The sequence below is a fragment of the Mercenaria mercenaria genome, chromosome 1 (assembly GCF_021730395.1).
Source record: "Mercenaria mercenaria strain notata chromosome 1, MADL_Memer_1, whole genome shotgun sequence".
In the NCBI taxonomy this organism is placed as follows: domain Eukaryota; kingdom Metazoa; phylum Mollusca; class Bivalvia; order Venerida; family Veneridae; genus Mercenaria; species Mercenaria mercenaria.
In genome coordinates, this window is record NC_069361.1 from 108,792,814 (window position 1) to 108,816,336 (window position 23,523).

At 35.4% G+C, this 23,523-nt stretch overlaps 1 protein-coding gene across 2 annotated transcripts in view; it reads right to left on the reverse strand.

Annotated features, from left to right (window-relative positions):
- The window catches only part of LOC123527040 (RNA-binding protein 25-like), a 217,220-nt gene that overhangs the window by 179,630 nt on the left and 14,067 nt on the right, over positions 1-23,523 (reverse strand). The window contains exons 5-19 of one of the 2 annotated variants that reach the window (XM_045306300.2): positions 22,396-22,488; positions 22,080-22,137; positions 21,683-21,774; positions 21,121-21,379; positions 16,708-16,781; positions 16,346-16,426; positions 11,104-11,360; positions 10,558-10,660; positions 10,199-10,288; positions 8,432-8,505; positions 7,730-7,880; positions 4,446-4,797; positions 3,835-4,118; positions 3,162-3,308; positions 1,015-1,995 (exon numbers count right to left, since the gene is read on the reverse strand). In XM_045306300.2, the coding sequence (XP_045162235.2) occupies positions 1,903-1,995; positions 3,162-3,308; positions 3,835-4,118; positions 4,446-4,797; positions 7,730-7,880; positions 8,432-8,505; positions 10,199-10,288; positions 10,558-10,660; positions 11,104-11,360; positions 16,346-16,426; positions 16,708-16,781; positions 21,121-21,379; positions 21,683-21,774; positions 22,080-22,137; positions 22,396-22,488 (2,208 nt within the window). In that variant the 3' untranslated portion in view covers positions 1,015-1,902. Of the gene's footprint in view, positions 1-1,014; positions 1,996-3,161; positions 3,309-3,834; positions 4,119-4,445; positions 4,798-7,729; positions 7,881-8,431; positions 8,506-10,198; positions 10,289-10,557; positions 10,661-11,103; positions 11,361-16,345; positions 16,427-16,707; positions 16,782-21,120; positions 21,380-21,682; positions 21,775-22,079; positions 22,138-22,395; positions 22,489-23,523 lie in introns of those variants that run through there. The other variant, XM_053520231.1, reaches the window with a different exon arrangement.

The following is a 23,523-nucleotide window of genomic DNA, read 5'->3' on the forward strand; positions in this document are numbered from 1 at the left end:
TCAAGCGGCTATCAATGGTTTTCCATGTTCAAGCCCCTGTGACCAAGACCTTTAACAGAGCAACCCCAAAATCAAACGGGGTCATTTACTCTTAATGGTCATTCATCCTATGAAGTTTCAACATTCTTGGTCAGGTGATTCTCAAGTTACTAACCGGAAATGCATGACCAATCATCCTATCAAGTTTCAACATTCTATGTCCAGTGGTTCTCGAGTTATTGATCGGAAATGGTTTTCCATGTTCAGGCCGACTTGTGATGCACACTGGTTGCTTTCAAATGCCCAGACCAATCTTAGGATATACTTAGTCTTGTTAAACTTATCTCTGTATGTATGTACATTATCTAGATATAAACAATATTTGAAAATTATTCAAAACTTGGGTCATCAAAAATACAGAAAATCTCTCAAATTCAATATGAAAATATAGAAATAAACAGAATTAGACAATAGTCTGCATTCACATGAGAGGTCAGTCATTATCCAGCAGTGCAATACAATTTCCATTTCAAGAAAACAAGAGCTCGTAGACCAAGAAATGCCCCCCTTGATGCATTCAGTAATTGCACAAGGAACAGAAATTTTGGTAAATGTACACAAAAGTTCTACTATTCTGGGTCAGTGTGACCTTGACCTTTGACCTACTGACCTCAAAATCAATAGGGGTCATCAGCAGGTCATGACCAACCTCCCTATCAAGTTTCATAATCCTAGGCACAAGCATTCTTGAGTTATCATCCGGAAACCGTTTAACTGTTCTGGGTCACTGTGACCTTGATCTTTGACTGACTGACCTCAAAATCAATATGGGTCATCTGCTGGTCACGACCAACCTCCCTGTCTAGTTTCATGATCCTAGGCTCAAGCATTCTTAAGTTATCATCCGGAAACCAATTGGTCTACATGCCGACCGACTGACCTACCGACATCTGCAAAACAAAATACCCCTCCTTCTTCGAAGGGGGGCATAACAAAGTTCCATCTATTCAAAGCAGTGAACAATGAAAACTGGTGAAGAATTCACATTTTATTCATTGATTTCTGGATGAACATGTATGCATTATTGTTGAGCATTAACATTATTAATATTAATTTGAATGATTTACCCCTGTCACATAATAATAACCAATATCAAATCACTGGGTGAACTAGATGTTAATACCATAAATATTAAAATCGTTCAGACAGAAGTTTATGGGACCAACTTCTGCTACTAAAAATGTTGATTCTAATATATCCATCTGTCCTGTCAATAAAACTAGCTTATTTCATATAGTTTCCCTTGTAACCAGGTTTCCTGGATCAACCTCTTATTTAGTATACTTCACATAATATAGTCATATATAAACATGCTACCAAATCACAAACAAAACAAAAATTTCTAGAATTAGCAGTAAGTCATTAATTGATTATTCAGTTTCAGGCCTTTGTAATAGCTATATAACAAAGCTATACCATGTTTAATGCCTGATTTTATCCTAATGTTTTACGAAGTTACATTACTGCACAAACTCATTAATTCATAAACTTATGTAGTGAAACAAATACTATTCCAAACATGCAGACTTACTGAGAAATGCAATGTTTTCATCTTCAAATATTAACCAAAATCAATATCATCACCTCACACTTTTGTAATTCATCACATTTCAAGCACAAATATCCTAGAATATCCGCCAGCAACTGTTCACGGGTAGAGATGCCTGGCAAGATCTCATATCATTCAAAGTCAGATATAATCTCTTATCACAAGGTTTGACATCAGCAGTAAGTGACATCAATGTTGACCAATTATCCCTATTATCACAGGAAGAACCCGCTTCCATCTGAGACTTGAATGATTCAAGAATCATCACAAATATAGACACAGACTGTACAATGTTAGTCTACAGTTCGGCATCATTATTTCACTAGTCCTGCTTTCTTTGCTTCTGTTTCATACACAAGTAATCGCCACATCTTCACTACAAATACCTCTGCCTCCTCATCCAAAACCTGAAACATAAAATTTCATACTTTATCTAAAGCATGTCATAACATAACATTATATATCAAATGACTTGCAAAATCACAATACCATTTATTTATATATTGTGTAACATCATTTTTTGCCTCCTCCCTTTTTTTCTGGAAAGCACTTTTAAGGAATACTTAGTTAATTCAGGGCTGGACAAATCCTCTCATAAATAAAAGCAGAACTTAACTCCGAACAAGTTGAATTTGATGTAGTACACATCCTGCAGGACAAGTGCCATTTTTTACCAAAAATATAATAAATCCATTTAAACAAAGCTGAGCGTAAGTCCAATAGCTAAAAGATCTAAAATGAAAGACATGTATTGTTCACAACTCTAAAACCCGTCCTGCTCCATTACGGTACCACATCATGATTAACTAGAGTTGCTTTTGAGAAAAGCGCATGTCTCCCACAACTGCTCCTATGAAAAATGTCTAGTTTCTCTAGACGGATTAGATGAATGGACTTAATCAGTAATTCAAGGGCCATAATTCAGAAGTGCCTGGGCGGATTTAGCTAGTTATCGACTTTGGCAGAGGTCTTATGGTCAAACACATTTTATTCAAGTTTAGTGAAGATCGGATGAGAAATGTTCGACTTAAGAGTGCGGACAAGCTTTGTGACAGACAGACAGACAGACTGGAGTAAATCATTGTCTCCCACACCACTGTATGGTGGGAGACATAATTAAACAAGACAGATGCTCATTAATCCAAAACAAGATTCCAGTGAGCACCATTTTTGACAGACTTTAAAATAGACACCGTCTATAAAAATTGCTTTTCCTTAGTGATTAGCAGGATGAGTAAAATAACTGGAAATTCTAGGTAGCTTGCCCTGTATGATGAATTGCTTTTAAAGACTTTGTTAATTGAAAGCACTGTACAGTTATGAAAGCAGGTGTCCTGAAAATAATTATTGATATAGTCAGCTCTTTACTTCAAGTTCCACAATGAGCAGAGAGGCTTTTTGCAAAAATGTCATTCAAAATCTAATTTGCAGTTAATTCACATAATTATATTTAAGTGCCATGCAAAAAATATCTATAAATACAGGAGTATAACAGTTTTTTTCAGTGTTACAATAGTTATGCTATTCATGAGAAGTAATTCCATGAATACATCTAGTCTACTATTACCCTTACCATAGCTACATCATTGAGTATATTTTGTGGTGGACTTTGAGCCATCACCTTCTGACATATAAAGTCTGTCAACGTCGGTTCTTCTTCCCCAATGTATTCTATGATTTTCTTGTTAACCCACGGCTTGATCCTCTTATCCATTAGACTCTGTAATTATATATTCAATTGTACTTACAAATACCACCCTTTCCATCTGGTCTTAATTCTTTCGCAGGTACCTTAGTGTATTATTGTTAAATTTTATACACATACAGATTCTAACGTACACAATATTTTATAATGGCCGTTTCTAATAAGAATAGTCTAATCTACAATGTATGTTATATTTGCAATAAAATGCAAACATATTTCCAAAACATAAACTTATAAAGTGACCTATATAATGGTAATTTTTAGCATAATTTCAATGACCATGCTTCTGACTAATAATTTTTCACCTGGAAGGAAAATAGGTAACTATACTGATCAGATAATAGTAGGTAAATATTTACTAAGTTACAAGTTTGGCAAGTACATTTGTACAGAAAACCGTAGATTGGCATAAATGTAACATTGGAATGTAAAGTGTGTTAAACCATTAAACTATCATAAAACTTTCTATGCATTGTAAGATGTTAGTAAACTTACATAAGCATTGTAAGACCCTATATAAATTTTAAAAAGTTTTACTGACCTGATCTACTATTCTCCAGTCCAGCTGGAATGCAAATAATTCATCTTTGGCGGTTGGAATATTTTCTATCAATGTCTTTATTTTAGCACGTTTCTCCTCAGCACTGGTAGCTTTCTTTCCTTCGAGTCCACTAGCACTATCATCCCCACTATCACCGTAGTCCAGTGGCACAAGCTTACGTTTCTTAGCACCGTCTAATGAATCATCATCATCTTGATTAAACACATCACCAACTGTAAGCTTTTTTCTTTTACCAGAGGTTTGTTCTGTTGGTGAGTTTGGACCTGGAAAATGCCAAAAATATTGGAAGTTATGAAATAAACATATCCCTCACAATTTTGAATGATGCTAACCATGCTTAAACGATGTCCAGTACATAGGTAATTTTTCCACTAATGTTGAACTTTGCAGACACACAATCTTAACAAAGTTCAAAATATTACTGTAGCTCTAGCTTTTCTTTAGCATAAGCAGACATTACATAACAGACTTCAATATCCTCTCATGTTCAGTGTATCAAAGATATGCTGTATCCACCTGATCTGTATAAATGTTACACTGTATTTAATCAAATTGTCTATTTTATAAAGTAAAATTCTTAGATAGCTTACCAGATGCATTAGCACTAAATTTCATAGCACCAAAACCTAGTCTGGAATCTTCACGAGCATTTGGACCATAAACAGGCTGCTGACTATCTTCGCTATAACCTATACTCATCCTAGAGGCCTCATCATCTGCAGAAGCTTCCCCAGCTGACCGTGACGACTCGTCTACAGGTTGTAGTGTTGGTTTCATGTTTGGTAGTGCTGTAAATTTCTCCTGGCTCTCCTCCTCCGACGGCTCTCTTGGAGGACTTGCTGGATGTTCATCCTCGCTTGAACTTTCCGATGGGGAATGTGGGGCAATGTTATCATTAATTTGTAACATTGGACGTAAATGCTCCTCCCTCTCCCTCTCAATCTAAAATATAGAAAAACTAGAGCTATCACTAAAGGTGATGAATGCAGGGCTCGACACTAACGCTGGTCCGCTGGTCCGAGACCAGTGCTTTTCAGGGAGGACCACTAGCTTCTCGAATCTGTGTGGTCCGGTGGACCACCGAAAATTACAAGCAAGTCATTTTTAAAATAAATTAATAAACATTGTTCACGATACTGCAGTTAAAAAATAGAATTTGGTTTTCCCCGTGAATATTTTCTTGAAATTTGGAATGCCCGGATGTAACGCTGGTACTAAAACCCGGGATCGGAACACGGTAACTTATCTATCTGCTTGAAGTATTCTTTTACGAACTATTGAGGTATCAGTACAGTATCCAGCGTTCGGTAGACCAGAGGTTCCGGATTTTGACCCACGAAAATCGAGAAAAACTCGTATCTGACTCGTACAAAAAATGTACCATGCGTCGGCGTGACCCGCGGAAATTTTCTTTGATTCGTCTCGAGTTCGAAAGTTCTGCCCCTGTGCCAATCAAAATCCCAGTGAATTCAAATATTGTTTGCCGCCATAAGCGGAAGTATGGCAGTAGGCGGAGCGTCGTATATTAATTAGCTACTGACATATGTCAATTACGCCACGCGCCGACTGACACGTTGTCATCTCGCGGTTTGTATTTAGTGTAGATAATGTTAATTGATCAAAAGTTAAAAGTTAATTGATAAACAATGCGAGATGCAGCCTATTATCGTGTCTGTACAACTTGTTAATTAGCGGTATACAGCTTCTGCTGTATTGTTGTCTTGCCGATTATTACTGAACAACAAATTGGATAACGAAATTCATTTATTTTATGTGCTTGACACGTTTATATAAGCCGATCGGCCGTTACGATCTATAGCATTTTATTTAATTCATTATCATTACCGAGGCAAGAAATAAAAATGCGTTTAATTAGCAGAAATTATAAGTATTCAATAGGCATAATGAAAAAAAAATTTATAACACGTATTTTATCAAGAATTTAATGTTACTTTCGTTTTCCATATTTGTCACCCGTTTTCACGGCCGTGATTTTCGGACATTTTTAACGAGATTTTCTAGGCAATCTTAATGAAAAGTCAATAAAAAGTCTGCATTTAAGAAAAAATGACAACTGTTGCCAAAAAAATCTCTTGTTTTGAAGCATTTTTCGAGAAGAGGCACCAAACCCCATCCACTTAAAATATGAATTGCTGAAAAAAATCATCTTTATTGACATCTTTATTTTAAATTTGACTTTCAAAATTATTTTTAATAATTAAATGGCAGATGTTTATCAAAATAATAATATAAAAATCACATGTTTTGCAGTGTTTGTAAAAAGTACTCCATGAAAGAAGAGGGGGTCTCATATGTTACTGGTTGCGTTAACTTAAAAAACAACAACATCCATCTAGGTAGGACCACCTGAAATTCTGTCGGACCATCAGTTTGCAAAAGCTGTTGGTCCTTTGGACCACCACTGGAAAAAAGTTAGTGTCTAGCCCTGGAATGTACCCCCAGCATGCACTGACACAGTACATTGCAATTTGACGCACACAAGATTGCATAATTATGTGGACTGTATGTATACAGTATAGTAACAAAAAACAAAGTCCCATAACTATGCAGAATATTTATCTAAAAGAATGTAACATGCACCACGCACAACTAGGGTTGGTACTGATCACTTGTGTGAAGTTTCATTAAATTGTGTGCAAGGGTTTGGTAGATTAGGCATGCACAAGATTGCATATGCAGACTGTATGTACATAGTATGTTAACAAGAAACAAAGTCCCATAACTCTGCAATTTTTGTCGCTGAAAGAACCTAACATGCCCCATGCACAACTACTGTTGTTACTGATCACTTGTGTGAAGTTTCATTAAATTGTGTCAAGGGAATGAGGAGAGATGGTGCGCACAAGATTGTGTCTATGTATATAGTATAGTAACAAAAAAACAAAGTCCCATAACTCTGCAATTGTTTTTTCTGAATAAAACCTAACATGCCCCATGCACAACTACTGTTGTTACTGATCACTTGTGTGAAGTTTCATTAAATTGTGTCAAGCGGATGATGAGAGATGGTGCCCACAAGATTGTGTCTACGTATATAGTATAGTAACAAAAAAACAAAGTCCCATAACTCTGCAAATTTTTTTTCTAAAAGAACCTAACATGCCTCATGCACAACTACTGTTGGTACTGATCACTTGTGTGAAGTTTCATTAAATTCTGTCAAGGGGATGAGGAGAGATGGTGCGCACAAAATTGTGTCTCTGTATATAGTATAGTAACAAAAAAACAAAGTCCCAAAACTCTGCAAATTTTTTTTCTAAAAGAACCTAACATGCCCCATGCACAACTACTGTTGGTACTGATCACTTGTGTGAAGTTTCATTAAATTCTGTCAAGGGGATAAGGAGAGATGGTGCGTACAAGATTGCGTCTACGGACAGACAGACAACCTGAAACAAGTATACCCCCCCTTACAACTTTGTTGTCGGGGGGTACAATAAAATATTTTCGCACTATTACTGGTTTATCAACTCCTGACGATAAAAATATTCAATTTAGTTAAAGTAAAATTTGGATCCCATGATTTTCACTTAAGAAGCAAATCCATTGATTTCAAACCAATCAACAAATTACACAAACTGCTGTTTGTCAGCTACCAGATCATTTTATTTAGGCAAAGAGAAAACACAATTTTGAAATTCATTTCTAATGTCATGTAATAAAATGCTTATTGAATAGCTTGCCAGTCAGTGGTCAAAACTATTAAGAACTCTGGCAACAGTTTTGACTACTGACCATCAAACAATTCAATAAGTGTATAAATATGCATACTGAAAGTAAAGTGTTAATAGTGCCATTTAAGATTACAGATCTTTTTAAAAAAATGTCCTCTATAGTAATATTGAAAACTAACCTTTGCCATTTCTCCTTCAAGATCAGGATGACCTTCCTCCAATAATTTTCTTCTGATCTCCTCCAACTCTTCTTTCTCCTTTGCTCTGTCTCTTGAATCAACTTCTTTTTCCTTCTGTCTTTCTCGTAATCTTCGCTCTAAAGCACTGCCTCTGAAGAAATCATTCTCAAAATGTATATCAACATAAGCCTTATTGTTCTCAGACTCCAATGTCATCTAAATCATTGCTATCAGCATTGCATAGTTAGTCTGGCAGACACGCTAAAATCTAGATGTCCAATCATGCAATTCGAGTACATAAGTAACTTGCCTTAACACTAACAAAGTTCTATATTAACTATTTTTCTAATGTTTATTCTTCTTTTAGCTAGTTTTTGTGTTTACTAAACTTTTTCAAATAATCACTATAATTACTATCAAATATTTTCAAAATTTTTGTAAGTTTTTCCAGTCAATGTTAAATGTACAATATCCACGATGTGTGTTATTTACAGCCTGTCAGACCTAGACAGAGCTGCATTTTAAAAGTGGGGAAAACACAAAGTGCAACATAGGCCATGAAGCTGACTCTTCAGCATTAGAAAATGTGGATATAGGCAATATGCTTGCTCTCTTTCTGGTTTCTAAATGCTAAAGATTTTGCTTCACAGCCTCTATCTGGTTAAGTGTTTATACTTAATCCTATACTTCCAGTTCACTTACTTGTAAAACTTTGGATCATCTCGTTCATCATCGTAATCTTCCAAGAATTCTCGTAACCTCCTTGCTTCCCGCAACTGAAAAACAGCAGCAGAACATATTCACAATGGCCTCCATTAAGTTAAGACTTCTAGAATAATACCTTACAATAACTAATGACTATAGTTTTGCCTCCAAAATACACAGTGTTTAACATGCTCATATGTGTTACTAACACTAATTTTAACAGCTTCTGTAGATGCAAAATTCTAACATTCTATAAATGCAATTTCAAGGATAAAGTTGATTCAGTTTTAAAAGACTATGATATGAGGCTGACACAAACCAAAAACTTTGAAATGTTAACAACTAAACAAGGATACAAATTTCAATCATTCAGATTTTGCATTTTTAAGCGCATCACTCATTCATACAAGAATCTGGTATACTAATTGTTACTTTATTATACAATACACGCCTACGTCTGTAATAAGTCCTTTCCAAGAACATTTTTACACAAGTTATGTTAGGGCTGTTCCAGCAAAAAAGGCCTGGGGGGGGGGGGGGGGGGGGGGGGGGGGTAGGAACGAGCTCCAATTTTTAGGGGACCACCTATAGAATTTTAATTGTTTTTGGGGGACCACAAACAGAATTTTTATTGCTTTGATACGCCCACCCACAGAATTTTAATTATTGGATCTGTGAGAATTTTGCAGTCAAGATGTTTTCATTTGTAATTTTAGCATGTCAATAACTATGTAAATAAATTCATTTTACGAATATAATGTCAAGAAAAGATATCAAACATAATTTCTTGACTTGTATGACAAAGTAATTGCATTGATGTGTTGTTGAATTCAACCTACGGTACTTATTTCACCATTAGGTGCATTTTACCATTATTTATATTCTAAAACAGTATTCTGACACCTAAAACATGGTGATGTTTCACAACTGGGGTTCTAAGGACGTCCCATGGTACAGAGCATCTGCCTACTGACGCAGAGATCGTGGGTTCGAGTCTTGTCAGGGTTGAGACTCTCTGTTTGTTTCAGGTTTTACGCCCGTTCTCAACAATTTTTCAGTCATATACAGACAGGTAGTTTCCTAACCATCGTTCCTGGGAAGTACCAGTACTAGACTCCCATCCTCTGACACAAACCAGGCCTCGACCTTAACTTTTTTCAGCAGTTGCCAGCAGGTCCACCAACTGCTAAAATCCACTAGACCTGCTCAGACTTTAGTGCACCTCCAATTCTATCACATAAATTGTGATGTTGTAGACATCATAACTTCATATGACTCAAAGAAACAGGACTTATTTCTTAAATAATTAACAAGAGCTGTCCGTAAGACAGCGCGCTCCACTATTCGGGGATTTGACAGTAAAATGAATATATGTCTGAATAAGAGACCTCTACTTTAAAAGGAAGATACACCAAGGGGCATAATTCCATCAAATACATCAATTTGAGTTATTAGGATTGTTACATCACATGCAGATGATGATGATAAAGATATATTTTGAGTTTCAAGTAATTATCTTATATAGTAACAAAGTTATGTCCAGAAAACGAAGTTAGTAAAACATTTAAGTATAAAAGGAGCATAATTCGGTCAAAAATACAAATCAGAGTTATGGGGATTGTTACCGCACATGCAGATGATGATGATAAAGGTAGATTTTAAGTTTCAAGTCTTTATCTTATATTGCATTAAAGTAGTATCCAGAAAGCAAAGATTGCAAAAAGGTTTATCATCAAAAGTAGTAATTGCATGGGAGGTACCTACCTCTTCAGCTTTTCTTTCGTCTTCTCTCTCCCTCTCCTTTTCATATTCTCTTGCCTTTTTCCTTTCTCTGGCTTCCCAGTTCTTTAATCTCTGTAAAAGTACAAAGACCAAAGTAAACCATTAATGTCTTCTTAGGAACATTCAATACAATTAAAACTCGATCTTAAATATTTCCTTTGATATGCAAATGGTAATTAATACATAATAATGGTACAGTTATTTCACAGGATGACATATCAAGAAGCTCTTTCCTATGTTACAAATCTCTCAGTTGTAACCCATATGCTTATGGTTAGAGTACTCTCCCTCTCCCTCTGGAATTAGCTTCAAAGCTACCCTATCATGAAATGGAAACCAACCTCTTGATAAGCTATTTCCTTCTCCCTGATTTTCTTCTCCATTTTTCTTCTTTCATATGCTTCCTCCTCTTCCTCTAGCTCTCTGTCTCGAGCTCTTCTATCCCTATAATATATATAGAAACATAATATATACATATGCTTAGATTTTATTTATATTTCTGGGTAAACATCATACTGACACAATTATAGGTCATATGGCAATATAAAGGAGTGTGACAAAGGTACTCATCACAGTCTGAATTCTCTTGTAATACTAGTCTGTTTACAAGATCTATACCTTTATAATGGTATTATAATTACGAGTGTTTTTCTCAAGTGCTTGCAAGTTTTCCTTCCTACTTAACACACATTCAAATTTCAGTCTGTCAGTCAATACATTTATTTTCATGAATTACCAGAAAACCTTAAACTTTGACTTGTAACTGAAAACAGTGGATATCCAGGTGTGCTTGGTGAAGTATCTGGAAGCTGTAGTCAGGGGGAAAATGTCTTGAGAACAGTTTCCTGTTCTTTTCAAAATCCTTACAACCAAATAAACATACAAACCTTTCCCTTTCTCTCTCCCTTTCTCTCGACCGTGACCTTCTGGATGACCTTCCACGAGAACTTGACCTTGACCGTGACCTACTCCTACTCTCTCTTCTCTTGGTAGCTTTCCTTCGCTCTTCATACATCTCCAATTCTTTAAGACGCTGCAACTCTCGCTCTTTTTCCTTCCTACGTCGTTCTTCTGCCATACGTCGTTCTTTCTCTCTTTCTCGTTCACGTTCTCTTTCTTTTTCAGCCTCAACATCCTCAATGTCCTGAAACAAATAGGTGCAAAAACTCAAATTATTCTATTGCTAGCACACTGTATGTGGAATTAAACCAAGTCCCTTCTGAAAAGGCTTCCTTCCAGTAAGCAAATATTTCATGTACTTCCGTGATAAGTTTAACAATGTACTTGTAAAATATATATAATTCAGGAATTAAAAAAAAAAGTTCTGTTGCTGCCCTTGCAAAAAAAAAAAAAAAAAAAAAAAAAAAATGGTCTCCAAAACATTGTTTTTGGAAAGAAGCCTTTAAAAACTCTTTGGAGTTTCAAGTAGGATTTTAACACAGTCAAACCTTATGTGCGCATAGTGTGTACATTTCTTCTAGTACAAAGATATCCAATCATGGGAGCAAATTACTATCTGATAAAAAATGTGCACTAAAAACAAAAACTGTTCATATAAATTTTCTTTTAAATGCTGACCAAACATATTTTATTGTATCTAAAGGTAACTTGTGCAAAAGTATATCAAAGTTTGACTGTATCATCAACATTGTAAGTAACAATTTGCCAATCATAGAAAAATAAGTATTTAAAATAGAGCAAGAAAATTCAAGGTTCTGTACCATTTCCACATTGCACATAATAATTCCTAAACTGTTTTAATAGTAATTTAATGATGTGAAAGGAAGAATGCATTAGGAAAATTATCATCTGATAATACGTCTTTCTTGCCTAGTAATGAAACATACAACTTCTGATAGACACTCAAGTATAAAAATATTCACAAAATTAATTTTAAACACTAGAAATTTAATTTTGATCGTTTCATTGTCATTGAAAAATTGCTGAGTGTCTGACATACTACATAGACTTGGAATAAAAAATGGGTACATTAGTAATCCAAAAGACAGTACTTTTCTAGAACAATTAAATTTTTATGCTGTTCAAAAAAGTCTTGTGTCAAGTCAAAAAACTGTGCACAGTTGGAACCCCAAACATTTCATAAATCAATTAAAGCATTATATATCTAGAGTGTGTTAAAAGAAACTTACAGAAACAGACATAAAGGTGCATCAAACCAAAAATTGCCCCATGTTCAAAAACAGCTCCATGATGTTTTATTACAAGCAACATGATCTGTTGCTTTTTCAATATATAACAAGAAATGGCAGAGAACCTTTACAAAACACATATAATAACTGATAGATCACCATCCAGTACATGAACATGCATAGTCTGACTTACCACAGCTAGGGTACACTATATAACGATATTACCCTCATTTATTGGACTGTTATACTGAGGATGCCAATACTATATCCCTCTCTCACTCATAAAGCTGCTGAAAATAAGCCAAATATACCCAAACCCTTTTATCAGAGGCCAGAAACATGCTCTAAATGGAGATACAAAATATGGAAGGTAAAAGATATAGACATCAAATCTACACATTTTCCTAATTGTTGATGTCTTTTTTCTTTTTAGGAAAGAATAAACAATTTGCAAAATGGTTATACTCAGAAATTAAACTTTTTTTTTTTTTTAAATGGCTACTTTTTGTAAATCTTGTAGAGATGGTACCTAAGGATATGTTTTCAACAACAACAGATTGAGTGTAACACACTGAATGACATAATGCTAATCACACAATAACAAGATTGTAACATAGCATCATGAGGAAAATGTGGGAATGTTTGACAGATGACCCAAGTTTTGCTGCTTTGACAGAGATGCTTAAGAATCGACACAAAATGGTCATATTTCGCCGAGGACTTTGGTGCAACCATCTAGTGATATTCCTTATATACTTTGAGCCTTTGAATAGTCTTAGATCTTTTTATATTATAGCAATGCTGAGGGAAGTAAAATTAATATAGTGCACGTTTTCTTCTTCTTATGAATAACCTTTTCTTTCCTACAACCATACCATATGCAATAATACGGTTACCTGTCTTTAATCTGTTTAAAATTAAAGATGATTTTTTAAACTTTTTAGTTTGTATTAAAATCTATAGATCTTGAAGCAGTTGGGAACACATCCAGATCAATAAGATTAAGTGCTTTTAAAATTGAGGGTACTACGCTATCAACTTTACAGCAAAAGCAAGATACAATTTTTAGGTACCATCTCTGGAGCCTGCAATGCGTTACACAATTTCCAATATACAGGAAGTAAACAGTAACTTTCAGTGTTATCCATACTAACTTATTCTGAACACTTTACAACTTCCCTAACATGAAACAATTGGTGAAGAATGAACAGTCCTAGATGCAATTTGCTTAAAAATCTGTTAATTGTAGTTACAGCATTTAAAATATAGATATTTCAAAACTGTCCCTTTCACAAATTGTGGAAAATGACTGTCTACAAAAAATTATGTGTAAAGATATTTCAAAATCGTCTCTTTTACAAATTATGTATAAAGATATTTCAAAACAGTCTCACAAGTTATGTGTAAAGATATGAAAAGATCAAATATTCCAACCAAAAACTATCAATGGTCTGTTCTTATCAGAATTTAATCTAGAAACAACTATATATGAGAACAGTAACATACATGTGGCATCGAGCAACTCCTCTTTTAAAACAGTACTTCTTTCATCAGCAAAAATATCTACTGCACACGACGCCTTCTAACAGCATAACACACAATATAACTAAACCACTCTATGTATATATGGAAATATGTATGTAGGGGCACTAACCTTGCCTGCAATCCATTTGAATATCGGCATTGTCTATCTTAGTATGGTAGAGGCACTTACTTTTATCAAAATCAGCAAATCTGTGCAGTCAGCAGCTTCTTTCTGACTTAACTTTTATTTTTATATTCATGTTATGTTTCATTATGTGACGAAAAAAATTAAACATTGACTGCTTGCCACACAAACTGCAGCAGTATTATTTCTTATTTTCTCTTTATTTCAAAATTTCAAAACAAGAAATAACACCTTTAGCTAAAAACTGTTTCACTTGTTTAGCTCTTTAATGGAATTTTCCTTAACTGCTTGTATTAAATTTCACGTATTTGTTTTGCTATTTTTGCCTGTTTTTTTTCTATAATTGCATTTTATTCATGAAAACTCGACACTCTTCCCTATGCAAAATATTTTGTTCAACTGTACCTGCATAACGAGCTTGTCTTCCTGAACCTGTGTCTAAACTATTTAACATAATCTTAGTGAACACTTACCAGAATCGATTTGCATTTTAATTTAACAGCTTTTCACGAAGATCATACTCTTGCCTGATTTTGGCTTCGACAGAATCTAGTTTTTATCGAATTAATACAATAGCCTGTTAATTTCAAGATCACAATTTTTACACTTTGTAATGTTTTTTTTTTCCAATTTTTTATTTATACAAAATAATCTGGTATATAACAAGTTGTAATATCATATAAAATAAACATTTCAATTCTAAAGCTCTTGAGGTTTTAGATGGTTGTACAAGATTTGTATAATAAATAATATGCAGTAAAAGGTATCTGCTAGTAGCAAAACGTTTCTACTACTGAAACATTGTAGAATTTTCTACAATTCCTTGTAAACAAAATTATGTCATATAAAAAATCTTAGGGTTTACTGGAAATGAAATTTTATCAGCAATGAGTGTTAAGCAACAACTGTGGGGTAGAAAGATGCCATTGCAATAAAGTTAAAGTCATCTTATAAGTGAACTGATTATAGTAAATTGTTATGTTAATTATCTACTTTAAGAAAAGTGTTTTAAAGTTGACAGCTAATGGCTGTTATACTTTCTTCAGTGACTTTTTTTCTTTTGAGGTGAATTATTGCGACTGCCCCATGTCATGAACAATAGGTCACAATCTTGGCCACATCTCAAAGGAATCTGATCAGCATGTTTCCCTTAATAAAGTCTTGCTGTCGTAATATGGTCATCTACGGTCAAAATCAATGTCACAAGGGCAAATAACTGAAAATCATTTTAACACACAAGATGCCTCATTTTCTAAAAAATTTATGTAAGAGCTTGTCAGAATGTTTGTCTCTATGAATGCTGGTCACGTTCGAAAATGGGTTACCTGAGATAGAAAATAGACCAAAACGCCAAATGTTAGAAAATCCTTGGTCACACTTTCTGATCTTCATGAAAGTTTGTCAAAATATTTATCTTAATGAAATCTATGTCAAGATCAAAACTGGATAACCTGAGGTGAAAAGTTTGATCACCATGTTAATTCAATGACCTTGTTAACATTCCTGACAAGATTTAGGATAAATTCAAATCTGAATCAACTGAGGTAAAAAAACTGGGCTACAATTCAATTCATTGAGAAATCTTGTTTACATACTAGAGGCTACCTAATACACTTGACCATCATGAAATTATATCAGCTTGTTTGTCTTTATAAATGAATTTTCAGTCAGAAACAAGGTCACTAGGTCAAATCACTGAAAACCTTGGGTTAATATTCTACTCGATTAATAAAAACATGGTCAGAATGTTTGCTGTAATGAAATCCAGCTCAAACTGGATACTAGCTTACATCGGATAAGACCTAGGTCAGGTAAGCAATACAGTGCCTTCATGACCCTCATCCATTACAAAGTCTGCTTCTTAAATTATGTAATCTGAAGAATTCCTTCAGACCAAAAGATCATAGATTCTTCAGGATTTCTCAAAGAACTTATTCTTTATTAGAAATTTGCTAACAAAATTATCATTTAAACAGCAGCTCATTTTCTCTTAATCAGGATGTGTTACTGTAACTAAAATTATAAATTTAAGCTTAGTTGCTTAGTTATTCCAAAAACTTGTTATGGGATACCCTAAAAGATGACCAGGCCCACACCATTAAAGTAAAAACATTAATATTTTGAGGATATGTAAAATGACCTCAAAATTCTGCTCCTTTATCAAAGATGCACCAAAGAAAGCCGTTTTTTAGATCAGTACTTAAAAGAAAGCCATTTGTACACTGGTTTATTAGCTTCAAAATATATGATTGCAAAATTATTGCAGATTTCAAGCAGAATTCAAAAATCATAAATATATAATCTAATTACCTTGTGTAGATTTCTGAAAGACTGGATTTCACGATTTATCAGGTCTTTAGTGTCTGCCTCCATATTTAGATCATCTAAACCCTAAAATCAAATACAAGAACTGTTTACAGTATTTCAACATTATTGAAGCTTAAAAAAATTGTCCAAGTTTATAAATATTGTTGAAACTGTACTTGAATCAGATTCTTGGAAAATTTACATTTCTATGTATTAAATGAAAGCAACTTTTTACCTAATGTACTTAAATATAGTGAGCAGTCAGAAACATTATTATCACGAGATGAATTTAGAAAAGCAAAATCTGTACAAGCCAAGAAATGTTGGCCTTGGCTGAAAGTTTTAGATTTTTTACGCATGCTCACCGTATCTCTAAGTTGTGAAGCGTCTTTCTGTTTAATTGGAGGCATGGGTACTTTAGGGATTTCACTGACTGGTTCTGAAATGGCAAGTTGTAATTCTATAACACATGCCTGAACAAATTTACAATTTTCATACTTAAAACTAGAAAATGCTTTTGTAAAAAAGCGCATGTCTCCCCCAATGCAAAGTCCTATACAAGAAGTCAATAGGGGTCAGGAGCGAAAGTCGAAGAGACACTGATGGTTGGCTGCAATAGGGATCATCTACTTGGCATGTCCAGTCATCCCGCTAAATTTCAACACTCTTGGCCTAGTGGTTCTCAAGTCACTGTTCAGGCTCCTGTGACCTTGACCTTTGATCAAGTGACCTCAAAATAAATAGAGGTCATCTACTCTGCATGTCCAATCATCCTATTAAGTTTCAACATTGTAGGTCAAGTGATTCTCAAGTTATTTCTAAAAAATGATTTTACAAGAACAGGCCACTGTGTCCTTGACCTTTAATAGACTGACCCCAAAATCAAAAGGGGTCATCTCCTCTGCATGTTCAATCATCCTATGAAGTTTCAACATTCTGGGTCAAGTGGTTCTCAAGTTATTGATCAGAACTGGTTATCAATGTTCAGGCCTCTGTGACCTTGAGCTTTAACGGAGTGACCCCAAAAACAATAGGGGTCATTTACTCTGCATGAACAATCATCCTATGAAGTTTCAACATTCTGGGTCGAGAGGTTCTCAAGTTATTGATTGGAAATGGTTTTCCATGTTCAGGCCCCTGTGGCCTTGACCTTTAACAGAGTGACCCTAAAATCGTTAGGGGTCATCTACTCTGCATGACCAATCATCCTATGAAGTTTCAACATTCTGGGTCAAGTGGTTCTCAAGTTACTGACCGGAAATGGTTTTCAATGTTCCTGCCCCTGTGACCTTGACCTTTCACAGAGTGACCCCAAAATCGTTAGGGGTCATCTACTCTGCATGACCAATCATCCTATTAAGATTCAACATTCTGGGACAAGTGGTTCTCAAGTTACTGACCGGAAATGGTTTTCAATGTTCAGGCCCCTGTGACCTTGACCTTTAATGGAGTGACCCCAAAATCGATAGGGGTCATCTACTTTGCATGCACAATCATCCTATGAAGTTTCAACATTCTGGGTCAAGTGGTTCTCTAGTTATTGATCATAAATGGTTTTCCATGTTCAGGCCCCTGTGACCTTGACCTTTGATGGAGTGACCCCAAAATCAATAGGGGTCATCTACTCTGCATGAACAATCATCCTATGAAGTTTCAACATTCTGGGTCAAGTGGTTCTCTAGTTATTGATCGGAAATGGTTTTCAATGTTCAGGCCCCTGTGACCTTGACCTTTGACGGAGTGACCCCAAACTCAATAGGGGTCATCTACTCTTCATGACCAATCATCCTATGAAGTTTCAACATTCTGGGTCAAGTGGTTCTCTAGTTATTGATCGGAAATGGTTTTCAATGTTCAGGCCCCTGTGATCTTGACCTTTGACGGAGTGACCCCAAAATCAATAGGGGTCATCTACTCTTCATGGCCAATCATCCTATGAAGTTTCAACATTCTGGGTCAAGTGGTTCTCTAGTTATTGATCAGAAATGGTTTTCAATGTTCAGGCCCCTGTGACCTTGACCTTTGACGGAGTGACCCCAAAAACAATAGGGGTTGTCTACTCCAGCAGCCCTACAACCCTATGAAGTTTGAAGGTTCTAGGTCAAATGGTTCTCCAGTTATTGCTCGGAAATGAAGTGTGATGTACGGACGGACGGACAGGGCAAAAACAATATGTCTCCTGGGGGAGACATAATGATGTGCAGCTTTCTTCTGCCACTTAGAACAGCCAATGTTGTAATCATTCCAACACCTTATTCAAAATTTCCACTGAACTGACCACTAGTTCAATTTAAATGCTGTATTCATTCTTGCTTCTATTCCTTTAATGTACTGTATCTTATGTGAACTAGATGTGTGTCCATAGGACACAGGTGCCCACCCCCTCCTGCCACTGTAACATGGTTTAATGACTCAGGTTAAACAATTTTTAAGATGTTTGCAACACAAACTTTTAAGAACCTTATGTGTATTTTTCACTTAGTTGGCCATAACTCTGGCTGAGTAAAATCCTAAAGAGAACACTTCATAGGCTATAAAACAATCCTCTAATGTTTTATGATTCTAGGTAAAGTACATTTTAACATACATGTTTCACAAACTTCTTTTTTTTTTTTTGAGTAAGTCTGGACAAGAAGTCTGGTCTTGTGCAGTGAAATAATGACTGTAGGTAAAATATTTTCGGAGCTACGCTCAACAAAACATTAAAATGACCAATTTTTAACTAAGTCAGGGGCCATAACTCCTACACGGCTGAATGAATCCGGATGCGAAACCCCAGGTGCACAACTGCACATGCTGACCAACATTCCTGTAAACTTTGGTGACTTTAGGTCAAATACTTTTGGAGCTACGCGCGACACAACATTAAAATGACCAATTTTTAACTAAGTCAGGGACCATAACTCCTACACGACTGAATGAATCCGGACGCGAAACCCAAGGTGCACAACTGCACATGCTGACCAACATTCCTGTAAACTTTGGTGACTCTAGGTCAAATACTTTTAGAGCTACGCGCGACACAACATTAAAATGACCAATTCTTTACTAAGTCAGGGGCCATAACTCCTACACATATGAATGAATCAGGACGCGAAACCCCAGGTGCACAACTACACATGCTGACCAACATTCCTGTAAAGTTTTGTGACTCTACGTCAAATACTTCTGGAGCTACTTTTGGAGCTAGGCGCGACACCACTAAAATGACCAATTTTTACAAAGTCAGGAGCCATAACTCCTACACAACTGAATGATCTGGACGCGAAACCCCAGGTGCACAACTTCACATGCTGACAAACATTCCTGTAAAGTTTTGTGACTCTACGTCAAATACTTTTGGAGCTAGGCATGACACAACATTCTTGGAAGGACGGACGGACAAGAGCAAATCTATATGCCCCCACCGCTCATGTGGGGGGGGGCACAAAAAGGAAGTGTTATCACTTTTCCCTAAAAGCTTTTCCACTCGTCTTAACCCTTTCCCACATGGATACGTTTATCACCGTATCTATCGATTACCGAACAGAAACGTATTGACCCGAGTCTATCGGTTCCCCGATAGAAACGTATTATACCGATTAACGGCCATTTGAACAGAATCGTTTTATCCCGTGTCTCATAATCAATCGCTTTATTTTCGTTCTTTTCCTAAAGAAACAAATTCCGGATGTTTACTAACACAAAATATGGGATTTCGTCATCATTATTTACGTACAAGATCATGTGGTTACTATCTAAATTTATCGAGTACTTTGCAAAGAAAGACACCGGGGTTTTTTCCTACATGTGCACGACGCTACGTCATGGAAAATTACTGAGAAAACTGCTTGCAACTGGCCGGTTCGCGGGCTTTCCTCGTTCTAAAAATAACAACCATTTAACATCAAAGTATTTTTAAATGTGTTAGGTCATGAAGGTCACGCGTGATACATGCGGATTTCCCCTAAACAACAATTTGTGTATACGATGGCTTGGAATTTATGGCCTTACATAACGGGAAGTGTTAATCAAAACAGAAGGACCGCGGCTTTCAAATATTTTATGACACCCCAAGAGTTAATTGCTGCGGAAGTCACCCGTGATGTACCGACGTTTGATCATCAAAATATTACGTAATATTATCTTAAAATTTTTAATTTTTAGCACAAGAATACTGTAGTCGGTTACGAGTCTCGATCTCGGCGATCTTTTTGCACTTTCAGAAATTTTATGATCCGTTATTTTTGTAGTGTTATTCAGTTTGATGGTTGTTTTTTTTATATAAATACTTACCGATTCCGATTCGGAAGATAAGTCTATTAACTATAAATCAAACTTTCAAACATCAAAATGAAATTGTATATGAATTTCAATGTGAAAGTAATCCAAAACAGAATTTTATGCCTAAAATATATATTCCCGTACTTTTAACACTTTATATCTTCGAAACTCAAAGAGAAACTACAATAAATTTTGTATCATCGGAAAGAGAATTTAAATTGCTACAAACTTTATATTGACAAAAATAATGTCAAACTTACAGAAAATATTAAAATAATGACATTTTTAACATAAGTGTGTGTAATCACAAAATAATGCCAACACCTCTGTTCAGATAAGACAGTCACCTTTATCAGCCATATACCGATTATTGATTATTGATTATCACTTATCAGTGTTATGTAAAAGAGGTTGCTTTGGCTTCTGTTCTGTGTGGTAAAGGGTTAACAGTTTTCATTTTTAATCAAATTTAACCAATAATGCCTAGAGAATGGTAATAATTGAATTTTTTATACCATGAACTGTTTTGGCAGTAGCTGGTTCCTTTGCTAGTTCAAATGCGTATTCTCTCATTATTGCATCAAGACCAGCCTTAGCAACTCTGTCCTCTCTCAGAGTAAACTCGTCTAGCGTATCTTTGTCATCTTTCATCTCTCCTTCCTCAGTTTTGTCATCTTTGTCCCCATTTTTCTCTTTATCTTCCTTTGATTCTTCACTTTTCTTTTTGCTTTTCCAGTCATCTAACAGAGTTTTTGTTTTTGCATCAACCTTAACCTACAATGAGAACAGTACGGTAATACGTTTTAACCACACATAGCCAATAAAGTACAGTACAATGCTACAGCCGGCTACAAAGGTATTCAAGAGCAAACCTATCAAAATTATTTCAGCTTTGGAGGCAGTCCTATTTTTGTAACATTTCCAATTTTACTCTAATAAATTCAAATCATAATATGCCTCAAACTTATCAAAGTTTTAATACTGTTCTAAATGAGTTGAAAGTACACTACATCCTGCACAGCAAGACCCCTCACTATCTCCCTGTGTATTTTATGAACATAATGAAAATCTACTTACAACTAATTTTTTATCTGCTATTTCCCATTCATTTAACAACCTCATACATCTTAGTGTGGCTTCTGGATCTTCATATTCACAAAATCCAAATGCTGAAATTTACATATACACGTGTATCTATAACTTAAGACTATAACAAATATATCAGATATATAAATTTCAAACTGCTATCATAACAACAGATTGAAACAATGTCTTATTCTTGCACATATTTATTCAAAGGTAACAGCTGAGAATAAAATAACAATTACAAAGTACCATTTAAAGCATTCACTTTGTTCGATATATCGATTTCTGTGTAAAATGTACACATAAAACATCTGTTTCAAATATCTCTGCTGGAATTCAATACCCTAGTAAGAAAGCTGCTGTGAAATTTTCTTAAACTGTTTCTTACCTTGTAATTTTCCTGATGCACCTTGAACCCTCTTCCAACTAATAACATTTCCACAGCGCTAAAATAAAAAGGATAAATATATTTCATGTGGCATTATTTACACCTCAACATTTCTATCGCAGACATCTACTGAAGTCAATGAATATCGATGCTGAACAAGAGCCTGTATGAAGAATCTAATGTCTTAAACGGAATCACGAAATCATGCTTCTTCCTCTAATATTATAATACTGGTAAAGCTGTCACTTTTAAATTAGCTCCTTTAAACCCTGAGCTTGACTGGAAATGTCTTGTACAAGTAATGAGTGACACAAACCTGTAACATAGTTCTGACCATAGAATCTGGTGCTCTTTCACTGATATTTCCAACAAACACTGTTGTTACTGGAGGTTTCTCTTCTTTTTTATCCTGGAATTTAGTTGTATTTCCTTTTATTACTAAGCATTTAGTTACCAAATATCATTTAATAAGAGGCCCTAGGCTGCTCACCTGAGTAACATACAATAACAGTGTAAACAAGTTTTACCTAGTGATTTCATAGAGACATTCTGGCCAATTTTCATCAAGATTGGACCAAAAATGTGGCCTTGAGTGTACGACAAGCATTTTCTTTGATTTGACCTAGTGACCTAGTTTTTTAACCTGTATGACCCAGATTCGAACTTGTCCAAGATTTTATGAAAACAAACATTCTGTCAGTTTTGTGAAGATTGGAGCAAAAAGGTGGCCTCTGAAGTGTATACAAGTTTTTCCTTTGATTTGACCTAGTGACCTAGTTTTTGACCCGATGTGACCCAGATTTGAAATATCCAAGACTTTATGATAAACATTCTAACCAAGTGTTATGAATACAGAATCAACAAGAGATGTCACTAATGGTGACAAATGCCCCCGCAGCGCCTTGACCTTTGACCTGGTGACCCCAAAGTCAATAGGGGTCGTGTACTCAGTAAGTACTATCAGCATGTGAAGTTTGAAGGTCCCGGGTGCAGTGGTTCGTGAGTAAAGTGCCTTCATGCAAAAAGTTAACGTTGTGACGAACGAACGAACTAACGGACGGACAGTTGAAATAAATGAAATCTCTATATGGCTAAAGGACTAATATAGAAATTTTTTCCCCTTTTCGGGGCAGTAACTCTAGAACCCATGACGGAATCTAGCCGGTTTTCATAAGGACCCAGATATTATTGTGACTCAAGTTGAAAGTATATTTAAAATCAAATGTAAAATGTCACTTCTATCGCGTCTACAATGTAAAATTAACAAATTTTGACTTTCAGGGGTCAATCAGGGGCCATGACTCCGGAACCTATGTTTGGATCTGCCGGATTCATCATGGAATCCACAATCTATTGTTGTTAAAGATATTTTGCAAGTTTGTATCAAATCAAACCATAAATGAAGTCTCTATATGGTTGCAAAAGCCAAAATAGCAATTTTTGG